The following is a 12,427-nucleotide window of genomic DNA, read 5'->3' on the forward strand; positions in this document are numbered from 1 at the left end:
TCTGAGATATTTCTGTTTCCTCAGCCCTAAAATGGAGATGGCAGTGATATTACTCACAAGATCTTTGGGAGAATTCAATCACATAACTTGTGCAAAGCTTTCATTAGGGTGCTATGCATATAAAAAAGGTTCAGTGGAAACATCTAAAAGAACACAGAATTAATATCCAACTTCTTGCAACACAGATTCAGGAGAAAATGATTGGGACAAACTTTAGCTACTCAGGACTATTATTTGAACTGATTTTTTTTTTGTGTGTGTGTGTGTTGTTTGATATCCTGTTAAAGATTAAATATTATAATTAAGGAAGTCATTCACATTGAACCTACTGATAAATATCAGGTTCAGTAACTGGAAACAGTAACAACAAGACAAAGAAAGAAATGGAAACCAGCCTTCCAAAGATCAGTTGCTCTAATTAATGCCATTAATGAGAGTTACCAACAATGCATTCTTTATTATCATGCAGCATTTCATCTTTTGGGTGCATTGCAACATATCAGTGTTACTTCTGTACAACTCCAGGTAAATCACTTGTCCTCTCACTGTGTCCATTGCCTCATGATATCAGTTAGGGTCTTCGCTAGAGAAACCCTAAGTTCTATTTCAGTTTTAAAATACTATGACTTTATGAACACAAAGCAGCTCAAGTTCCAGTTTTCTACTCTGAGTCAACACTCAAGAGAATCATGAAAGAGCTCCTGTTTGAGTCTGTGCATTTATTTTCTAGGTCCAGAATCTTTTCTCTCTTCCTCATCTGCTGACCCCACTAATTCTTCAAGTTTCTTCTCCAGATATTTTTTTAGCGTCTTTCGTATTGTCTGCATTTTCCTCCGATGAGAGACACACATATAGAATCTAGATAAAGAAGATATCCCAACTTCAATGTCAGTAGCCCCACTCTTTAAAACAATTAGATAGTGTTTTCTTCTTTTCTGGATACTTCTCTTCCATTTCCTTATGTTCCAACTATTATCCCATCAAACTTCCATCCATTTCATTCCTGCCAGTATCATTTCCCAGATTTTGAAATGACTTCTTTCCCTTTTTTCCACTGGGGAAGGAGGAAGTTTGGGTGATCTCTCTGGCAAAGGAAGGCTTGACCCATGTTTATTTGGAGGGAGGAAAACTCACAGTAACACAGCACTTGCCAATATTCCAGCTTCTGCCAGCAATACAAGAAATAATGTAATCTCTCGCTGTTCAGCCTTCCTCGGATCCTCTTCTGGAAGGAGAAAGGGAAAAAATGAAGTAAGTTTTGGAGAAGAAGAAATTGTAACCAGGGACCTTTACCCAGAATTGAGTCTTAACTTCAATTTGCCCTGATCGCTACTTCGTCACCATTCTTGATCTTTCTGACTTGATTTTAGATGCCTAGGTTTTACAAAATTTTGCCCTTGATGTCCCTAGATGATGTTCCTAGACTAATTTCTCCACCTCTATCCCTTCATTTCCCAGCCCTCTAATTGGCTCACAACTGTTAGTCATATGGGTGCAAATTTATTTTAGCTCTTATTTCATAACATTTTCCATGGAAAAAGTACTCAACAAACTTTAAATAAATCAATGGAAAACCCAATTCCTTGATCCCTAGCACCTCGTATAACCACACCACAGTTTATGTCACCTCTACAATATTCTCCTCTGAAGCACCGGGTGGTGATGCGAAGACAAGTCCAACAATCAAGGACAGGACCTTCAGTCACAACTGATAAAAAGAAAAAAAATAATCAGAAGCAGGATGTCAACAAGAGGTTTCCTCGGTCAAACATCAAGTATGGATTAGATCTCAGGCATTCCCAGGACAATTAGGTTTCATTGCTCTGAATTCTTTCTTTCCCTTATAATCAAGTTTCTTAAAGCATTAGAACCTATAAATTAAGTTATATCTCTGGGGAAGCAATAGGGAAAATAATGCCTTAGCTTATAATGGGGTACTAGGTTGTAAACTATAGCTTTAGGAAACTTCTGGGTATGTCCTTAATCTGAGAAGTGTCCATGATTTCCTAAGCTAGATTTTTATTATCAGATACTATTGACATTCCCCCTTGTAACAAAAGCTCCAGGAACTAGGTTCTTAGTGTTAACAGATGGGAGAGAGATAGAGCCATACAGAACAAGGGCAGAAATCTCACGGTGTCACATGTACTGTACTCACTGCAATCTTCAGAACAAGCTAAAAGAGAATCAGAAAGTTCTAATGAGTTTAGCATCAACTTAAGAGTTTACTTATACCCACATAGTAGTCTTTGTTTACCCATTAAGTTCTGGCTGCCCTCCAACCATTCTCATGGCTGCCATCTGCACCCTCTTGGCTCTTCTCACCCCTCCCTTCCTACTTCCTTCACATAATTGCAGTGTGGTTGAATGGAAGTGTTTCATTACCAACTTCAGAGAAGGCCGTTAATGTTTCTTTCACTTTGGGTTCCAGTTTTTGGCGGATCTCAAGAAGCTTGCCTTGAAAGATAAAGACACCTAAGAGGGAATGGGGGAGGTATCAGAAATCCCAATGGCTCTTCTTGTCATTATTTAATTCTCACTGTTGCCTTGTTTGCCCCAATTTCCTCAGACTTACTTGAGCAGTATGAACTTTTGACAATGAATTAGTACCTCACCTTTCCACGTTTCATTGCCCAGTCTATAAAATTCGTTCTTCAGCCATGTTCTCAACTTGACAACCTTTTGAACAGCTGGAGGGGAAGAGAGAAGACACATGCGTGGGAATAATTACGTCTGTGGAGGAAATCGTGTGGCCCCAGGTGTTCTCTCCCCTGCCTCCCTTCTCCCATTAACCCCCCCAAACTCTCAGGGACTCATGCTTCCCTCACCCAATACCCGAAGCATCTTGTTCCCGTGGGAGACCTTGGAGCTTAAATGGATCGTCTCCTTAAACTGCCGTTCAAGCAGTTGATTTCGGCCAGGGACTTCTGAGGGTACCAGATTTGTCAGCAGGGTCCTAATATCCTCTATGAATTTGGGGTCACACTCCAAACAGCCTTTGACCCCATGGAGGGCTGCCAGGGACAGTGGCAGGAGCAGGAGTAACCACAGGTCACCCATTTCCTTGCCCCAACCCCCCCTCTCCCCAACAGCAGGTTGTCCTGGAAACTAGTTCACTTAGTTCCTTTTCCTTCAAAATCCCAGGAATGAGAGCCTTGTCCAGGATATTCCGAGTCCACCTCTCCTTCCTTTTCCATCTCACTTAAATCTCATTCCCCTAAGGATCTTCTGTTGTTTTCTGACTTTTATCTTTCATTCCAGAGAGAGGGAACTGCCAGCTGGGGAGAGTTACCTGAGTTCTGAGTGTAGAACACCAGGGGAGAGAAGCCTTGAGCTCATACAAGTGGAATTCTGTGCAGGGAGATTCTCAGAAATAAGTTTCTTTAGCTCCCTCTCTCTTCGTCTTGTGTGCTAGTAGATTCCCATACTGCTTCTGCCTGTTTGAATGATGTGTCAGTAAAGATGGAAGGTTTAACCCAAACTCTACATCTACAGAGGAGGTAAGAAAAGCCAAGAATACTGAATTGCTGGGTGCCCAGTCCCTATTGGTAGTGGTAATTGTTGAGAATTAAGGAGTGGACATTTATATAGACAATAATTGATGATGTAAATATAATTGATAATTTATCAGAAATTTCAGTCTACATTGGTCTGTGGTATGATTCCTTCAGCCATCCTTTGTAACATTTTTATAGCATTCTAAAAGAGGATTTGTAGCCAAAGACTGGAAACAACAGTTGAGTGATAGACATGGGTCAGTGGGAATTCAGTAATGTTCAGGGTGCCTTAACAGTTGCATCCTGAAATATTGATGAAGTTTATAATATAAATATAGTTATTATGTGCTGCCCTCTCAAGCCACTTTCATGCAAGGTGGCCAAATAAGCATGTGGCTCTTCGAATAAGAGTCTTCTTTGTTGTTTAAGGAACAAAGGTTGCTTTGCAGACTTGTAAGAGTAGCAGTTACCTATTTGCTAAAATATTCCATGTGTGGTTATATCTCCTTGAAACCAGGAATCCCTGGCACTCTACAATGTTAGTAGTAGATTTTTTTCTTTCTATATTATTATTTTTTTTTAAAGAGAGAGTGAGAGAGGGAGAGAGAGAGAAAGAATTTTAATATTTATTTTTTAGTTCTCCGTGGACACAACATCTTTGTTTGTATGTGGTGCTGAGGATCGAACCCGGGCTGCACGCATGCCAGGCGAGCAGGCGAGCGCACTACCGCTTGAGCCACATTCCCAGCCCCCTTTCTACATTATTTTTATTGGTGCATTAAAGTTGTATGTATGACGGATACGGCCACATCAATGATTATAGCAGCACAATTCACAATAGCTAGACTGTGGAACCAACCTAGATGCCCTTCAATAGATGAGTGGATAAAAAAATTGTGGCAGCTATACACAATGGAGTATTATGCAGCACTAAGAAACGACAAAATCATAGAATTTGCAGGGAAATGGATGGCATTAGAGCAGATTATGCTAAGTGAAGCTAGCCAAGCCCTAAAAAACAAATGTCAAATGTCTTCTTTGATATAAAGAGAGCCACTAAGAATAGAACAGGAAGGAAGAGCATGAGGAAAAGACTAACAGTAAACTAAGATGAATGGGGGGAGAGAAAGGAAGAGAGAAGGGAAAACATATGGAAATGGTAGGAGACCTTCAGTGATACACAAAATTATAAGAGGTTATGAGGGGCAAGGGGGTGGGGGGAAAAAAAGGGGAGAGAATTGAACAACAGCAGAGGAGGTAGAGAGGGAAGATGGGAGGGGAGGGGAGGGGAGGGGGGATAGTAGGGGATAGGAAAGGTAGCAGAATACAACAGTCACTAATATGCCATTATGTAAAAATGTGAGTATGTAACAGAAGTGAGTCTGTATTATGTATTTGGGGAGTTCAAAACCCAATTGAGTCGAATGTATGAAAGATGATATGTCTTGAGCTCTGTAATGTTTTGAACAATCAATAAAAAAAAATAAAAAAATAAAAAAAAAGTTGTACGTATGATAAGATGTGTACATGCACACAAAATAATAATGTAATTTGGCCAATATCACTCCCAGCACTTCTCTCCTCTGTTTCCTACCATCGGTCCCTGGTTCTTTTCCTCTACTTATCTCCTTTTGATTTTCAAGAAACTCCCAACCTCTCCCTTCCTTTTCCTTTTTCCTCTTTAACTTCCATCTATGAGAAAACATGACCCTCAACCTTTGGTGATTGGCTTATTTCACTTGACATGATCTTCTCAAGTTGCATCCATTTTCCTGCAAATGTTATAAGTGTACCTACTTTTCTTTATGGCTGAGTAAAACTCCATTGTGTATATATACCAAATTTTCTTCATCTATTCATCTATTGATGGACACCTAGGCTGGTTCCATAATTTGTCTATTGTGAATTGTGCTGCTGTAAACCTGCATATGCATATATCACTATTAGTATGAAGACTTTATTTCTTTAGGAGACACATCAAGGAGTGATGTAGCTGGTAATATGGTGGTTTCATGCCTTTTCAGGAACCTCTATACTGATATCCATAGTGGTTGTATAGTAGCAGAATTTAAATCTAGGTATAGGATTAGTCATGGAGTGGAAAATAGTGAGAGAAGTGAAAAGAACTATCATTACCTGTATCCTATCATGTGAACAGATTTTGTGCCTGTGTTTCAAATCAATCATCTATCACAAATCCTCACGGCTTGTCAATGCTTTGAGAGATTGTCATCTTCAATTTATCCAATAAGAAATGGAGGCTCAGAAATGCGAAGAAATCCTTATGGCAATAAAATTAATAGTTATGGACCCAGGATTCAAACTCGAGTCCATCTGACTCCAATATATCTCTCAACAACCATTTTCCAGAATAATACAGAAAATGATCTCTTACAATTTGAAACATTAGGAGATAGGGGCCAGCTTTCTGTTGCCAATCTATGAATCATTGCTTAAAATTAGCATGTCTCATCTTTTATATTCTTTTAAGTATGTGGTCTCATCTTTAAAGGATCCTTTTAAGGGGTTTCACATGCCCAGGTTTGAAGGCAAGTTAACCAATTGGATAAAATGATGTCTAGAACCAAAGTTGGAGACTAAGCAGGCTAAGAAGCCTGGCAAGCAGTTGGCCACATATGAGAATTAACCGATACTCAAGACAAATTTATGTTACATGTGTTTTTCAGTCAACAGAGAAACTTTTGGACAGAATACAGGTAGTTCTCTGCAACATTACTGAATAATTAAAACTTATTCCAATGGCACATTATCTGAAACCAGACCCAGTGGCCCATCTACTATTTTTATCTCTGCCTCATTTTTCTAGTTAAATTTTCAGTCTAAGATTTTACGATGTGAGAAAAAAAGTCATTTAGCGTTTCCATGGTTTGAAAAGGCTAGAAAAAGGGAAGTCACTTCCTAATAAGACAAGGAGGGCTTATAAATAAAGGGAACATGTAAAAGGGATAACAATGGGGGGTGATTCTTGCTCATGGAATGAACAGTTACTAGTGATAGAATATGTGCTGATGAGTGAGAATCCAGCAATACTCAAGAATCCTTAGGGGGAACACTCTGAAAGTACTGATGATAGAATGCATAACATATCAGAAAATATTCACAATTATCAGGATAGTCTTTAGTTTCATAAGTATAGAATATTTGAACTACAAGAAAGAAGGAGTGTCTGTAAATGATCACTTTACTTGTTTAAATAACAATAGTTGTGTCTAGAAGACAAAAATACTAAAACCCAAATCATGGATTGATTATGCTAGTGTTGCATGAAAGGGCATGATTTAGAGTCTGAACAAATTTGTACAATTGGTAGCTGAACTCTATTGGCTTAAAATAGTATATCAAGTACAAAGTGATATTTTATCTATATTATACAAAATATGTATTTATTTATGTGTGGCACTTATAAAATATTGCTGGGGAGTTCTTTTATACTACTAACACTAATATAATAGTGGGGTACCAGTGTACCTAATTCATAAATTTGTTTGCAGCATTTTGACTTTATTACGAATCATATAATGCACTGAGGTTCAAAATTTGAAGTACCAGTTTCCTAAAAAAGAGCAAGCAGCTTCTTAAATTTGCTTTCATCCCCTGGCATACTGATTTCCATACAGATCCATAAATAAAAATAAGAATCTTGCCAGGTGTGGTGGTGCATGCCTGTAATCTCAGTGTCTCAGGAGGCAGGAATATTGTAAATTCAAGACCATCCTCAGAATCTTATTGAGGCCCTAACAATTTAGCAAGACCCTGTCTCAAAATTTAAAAAAAACTTTTAAAAATTAAATAAAGGATGGGGATGTTGTTCAATAGTTAAGCTCCCCTGAGTTCAATCCCTGGTACAAAAAATTTTAAAAAAGAGACTCTATGGCCAATTTTTAAAGTGAAGGATCTCTTAAGCTGGAGGAAGAAATGTCTAGGAGGCATATCATTTAGGAAGTGGCATGGGTATTGCTGGAGGCTTTTTGCCAAGTTTATTGTGATATTCAGGGGCAGAAGGCAGAGCCTAAAGAGTTGAAAAATTTGGGCTTGAAAGGTGAGAGTAAAACTGGGGCTATGGAAGTTATAGTTGTCAAAGACATTATTACCACTAAAGAAATGCTAAAGACTTTGCACAGAGACAGTAAGATGGCCTGAAGGCATCTAAAGAATTAGAAAGATCATATCTTTCTCATTAGAAGAGACTAGTGGGATACCTTTCTTGCACAAGCAGGCCTAGGAAGTTTTTTTGACATGCTCAGCTATCCAGGTACTCAGAGGCTGCTGCAGCCAGGGTGCTGGAGGCCTGGCTACTGCTGGAGATGGAGGCAGACCTTGATGTCAACCACATGGTGCTGGTTCTTCAAGAATGCAGAATTCTGGAGTTAAGGGCTCATTAAGCTTCCACCAAGATTTCAGAGAAAGGCCTGGGAAGTCAGGCAAAATGCAGCAGGGTCAGAGTCCCTGCAGGCACCCTTTGACTGTGTAAAGTGTAGAGATGTGAAGAAGAAGCCAAAGCTACAGTGGAGATCCTAGAGATTAAGAAAGGCCAATAATGTGTGATTTTATCTATTGAGGCTATAAGGACTCTTGGTTATGAAGTAAATGTATTTTGCATTGTTAGATGAGTGTAAGCTTTTGGGGACCAGGGGTGGAATGGTGTAGTTTGAATGTAAGGTGTTCCCCAAAAGCTCACATGTGAAAGACAATGCAAAAATGTTCAGAGAAGAAATGATTGGGTTACCAGGATCTTAATCCATTAATTAATTGATTGAGTTGTAATTGAAGGCAGGTAGAATGTCCTTGGAGGAGGTGGGGCATGGATTTGGGGTATACATTTGTATCTGGCAAGTGGAGTCTCTCTCTGCTTTCTGATCATCATGTGAGCCACTTTGCTGTACCACACTCTTACTCCATGATGTTCTGCCTTACCCTGGGCCCTGAAGAATGGATCTTGCTCTATATGGACTGAGAACTCTGTGAGTCCTCAAATAAACTTTTCCTCTTCTACAATTGTTCTGGTCAGATCTTTTAGGCACAGTGGTGAAAAAGCTTAATAAAACATAGCACAAGCTTCTTATTTCCCCTTTGAGGAATTATGAATTATTTGCCCTCATTGAGACCTGCTATATTGTTTTTTATCAGTACCACTTCACAAGATTCCTTAAAAGACTACCAAATAACCAAAGTTTCTTTTGTAGTCAGGTGAGAAAATCCCTTTTGTATCACATTTCGAACTATAATTTGAGATTAGGAAGCCATTGGTTCCTATTTGATTATGTTACAAGATGTCTTTCTAGGCAACATTATAAGTGCTGAAATAGTTCCTACATACCAGGCATTTCACATGTCAAGTAGGTTTAATATCTTCTGTGCACCTCCTAATTATATTCTATTATCATTAAGCCTTCTCTCTTTCTCTTCTATTTATCCATTAGGAAAAGTTGTAAGATTTAGTAAATTATTAGGTAGCCTGGAAGACTCTGAAGGCTCATCTTTCTGATGGGAAATTGACTCAAAGAAAATTCAATTCCTTTAGGAGACAGTGTGGGAAGAGACAACATAGGTAGAAGTATGTCTTATAATTTCTCTCTAGGCTAGGATCCCAGAAGGTAAAATATATTAGATAGGCTAAGGGAAATGCTAAATGAATATGAACCATTTTCTTGCTTCCTTTAGGGCTTTGAAGGCTATACTAAGTACCCACACAGGAGAGAAAGTGTTAGCATGACAGGATTGATTAATAGTAGGTGCTTCTAAAACAATGTCAATTCCTTGTGGTGTGGGAGAATTAAGATGCTTATACTGACTACTGGAAAGATGCACAACAATTCCACAGCCAACTGGGAACTTGCCATTATTTATCATCTAGGTAAAGGAACCCTGTATGAGTGCTATAGAGTAGATCAAGTAGATCTTATTTTGTAAAGAAGGAAAGAAGGGTAAGGAATTATGAAAAAAAAAATCTTTCAAAAGAAATGTAGCTACCTAAACAATTAAATTATTTGGTGAGATTGTGCTAATATTGCTTTTACTTTCTTCCCAGTGAGGTTTTCAGAAAAACTCAAATTATAATATATGAAGAGTCTATGACTCCTTTGTTTATCTGAGAATCGTGTAAATAAATGTATGACTTTCCAAATATAACCCCAGAATATTTCATGCTCAAGTCAAGCCTGCTGTTCCCATTTTGTAAAGAGTAAACATGATGTTTAGAGAGACTAATTGACTTATGGAAGGTCACACACCTAGTGAGGGCAAAATTTAGGGTTGTAATGCAGACATGTCTACCCTCAGTTCCATGTTCTTTCCTGAGTAACAGAATGTTTCCTGAATGTATTCTAATGACTGCCTCAAATTAGGAAGAAGAGGGGCCCTCAAGGAAATTTATGTATTTTTTTTTTTTGTGAGAGAAGAAAGATACTTTGTTCTAATTTCCCACTATTTAAAAAAAAATAAATGGAGTCTATAATTCCAACCATCTTTTTAATATTTTCCCATACCCACTTCTTTCTCTTCCTGCCTCACAATTATTGATAGAGATGATTTCAAGAATATTTATATTCAACTGTAACTTCTTTCTTTGCTTTAATATTTTGTATAAAAAGACAGATGTTAATCTAATTTCCCTTAAATAAACACCAGGTAAATATAGTATTTCTGCTTTCCTGCCTTTAGAAAACTAGCCAGCAAGATACAGCACCATGGAGCTCACAGTATGGGTGGGTGTTTTGTCTTTTTACATGCATGATCTTATAAAGTCATCATGCTAAGCCAGTAGTGTCATTCCCACTTAGAGGTGAGAGGACTGAGAATGTGTAGTTAAGTATTTGGCACCAGAACAGAGCTTCCCATTGATAGAACTTGCATTCTTACCCTGTTTTGATAGATCCCCTACTTGTATTACTTTAACCACTAAATTCTCATTCATTATTGGCCACATTAAAAAGAAAAAGTGGGGGAAAAAGCACCCAGCCACTACTCCTAATGAAATGACAGAGTTCTGAAAACCCACTTAGTGGATGAAGCATTATGGCCTATTATATGGTACCGGATTCAATTCTAATTTTGGTCCTTATAGTGACAGATTTCTAAGTACAGAGGAAAAAGTCAGTTTAATTTGAATACCACCCTTTAAAACTAATTTTTTATTGTCAACAATTCTTTTGCATTTTATTAGTACAACATTTTATATTTGGAATTTTCTCTATTTGCAGATTTCCATTTCTTGTCTTAAAATATTGGTCAGATCTTTTAACATACAAAGTAAAAATTTCTGTGTAAATACAAACTTTTTTATTTAGTAGTACAACTATAAGCATTGGGTTAACCATCAGGTCATGGGAAATTCAATCAAATTCTGCTTGTCTTGGAGTGTCTTCTGAAAAAAGAGCCTTAATCAAATTTGCTATTTACCTATTTATCACCATAAAATAACATCAGGAAACTGAACGGTGGGCCAATAGTGAGGCAGAAAGGATTCAGGTTTCAATGCAGTAGAGAAAAGATGACCTTGGTGGGATGGATCATTAAATTTAATTGTTGGAACTAGATACAAAAGAAGATGTGGAATCTCCATGGCTCCATCAGGGTGCATCAGTCCCACCTTCAGGTTTGGGTTTAATTGAATTAGGGACCCTTCTAGCTGACAGAGCTGTTATAATGCTCAGAGAATGATAACTGGAAAAGTGTCTTCTCTATATTAACTCATCCTTAAATTTATTGCAAGTATAATAACATACATATAATTTATTTTTTGAAGAATAGGAATTCTGATATCATATTAATTAATCATTATATTAATTTCTGGGAAAGAACTTTGTCAAGTTCCATATTCTACAAATTATTGTCCATCTTAGGATAAACATATTCAACAAGATGGATTATAGAGACTATTCCAAATCAGCATTTTTTTAGTGGTAAGGGGAATAATTTAGTAAAAAAATATAAATACAAAACAGCTTTCAATCGCAGTTTTTTAGAATTTCAACATAAATATTCTATAAAGTTCTTTCTCTTAATGCCTTAAGAAAAGACCTTGACAAAGTGTGCATTGACCATGTTTCATTTATGCCAAGTTTAGTTCTATGTCTGAAGGGCATGTGTAATAAATTGGTCATCCATTATCTCATTTGCAGTCTGAGTTTTATGAGCTCCCGTAAAACAATTACCATATATACATTTTACAATAAATGAGCAAACAAAGTGGCTGCAAAGAATATGAAAAAGTCAATAATTAATTTCAGATTTCCAAGTGTAACAGAGACACTGGTGCTTTCTCTTTTTTTTCAAAAGAGACAGTTCCTTTGTTAGGAATATGCAAGCATGTTAATTCAGTACAGTGTGGTTTCTCTTTTTCCAAAGCTTGTCGAAGGTCTAATTTATGTGCAAGACTGAAAGCTGTTTAAACGGATAATATGCCTCCTTCATGAGAAATACCACCCCTTTATGCTCCATTAAATTCAGACGTTGACTCCATAAGATACGTACCAATTATTTCTTTCCAGAAACAGCAGCATAGTTTTTCCCACAAAGGACAACAGATTATTGCAGACTGCTATTAATCTCCACATAGGCCACAAAAAAAAAAAAACCCCACAGGACACTAGGGAGAAAACAATTGAGATAGTATTTTAACATTCACAAAATGCTTTATAAAGAGAAAATAAAATGAAGATGCTTGTCTGATTGCAATACTCCTATATTATTTCCAATTGCCCAAAGATGAAAAAACCTACAAGTTAGTCAGTAATAACCTGCTGATGCTGAAGCCTGTGGATGAACACAGAGATGGGTTCTTTACCTTGCTGGTCTCTATTTTCCCCAATGTCATTTATGGCAGACCACTGCACAAGTCAATCTCATGAAACATTAATTGAATGGTATAGTGAGAAAAAATACCTATTAAAATGTTAGAACAGTTTTTT

General features: G+C 37.4%; 1 protein-coding gene across 2 annotated transcripts; it reads right to left on the reverse strand.

Moving 5' to 3' along the window:
- Window positions 1-719: 719 nt before the first annotated feature.
- Izumo3 (IZUMO family member 3) lies at window positions 720-3,060 on the reverse strand. Of its 2 annotated transcripts, XM_040285904.2 has the most exons (7): window positions 2,829-3,060; window positions 2,616-2,690; window positions 2,386-2,475; window positions 2,159-2,176; window positions 1,628-1,708; window positions 1,135-1,225; window positions 720-858 (listed from the first exon to the last, which is right to left on the reverse strand). In XM_040285904.2, the coding sequence occupies exons 1-7, from the start codon at window positions 3,058-3,060 to the stop codon at window positions 720-722; spliced, it is 726 nt and encodes a 241-aa protein (XP_040141838.1). The 2 variants fall into 2 exon arrangements, with proteins under 2 accessions (XP_040141838.1, XP_077901286.1); XM_078045160.1 differs by lacking the exon at window positions 2,159-2,176.
- Window positions 3,061-12,427: the final 9,367 nt, after the last annotated feature.

This window comes from Ictidomys tridecemlineatus, chromosome 4, assembly GCF_052094955.1.
Source record: "Ictidomys tridecemlineatus isolate mIctTri1 chromosome 4, mIctTri1.hap1, whole genome shotgun sequence".
Lineage (NCBI taxonomy): Eukaryota > Metazoa > Chordata > Mammalia > Rodentia > Sciuridae > Ictidomys > Ictidomys tridecemlineatus.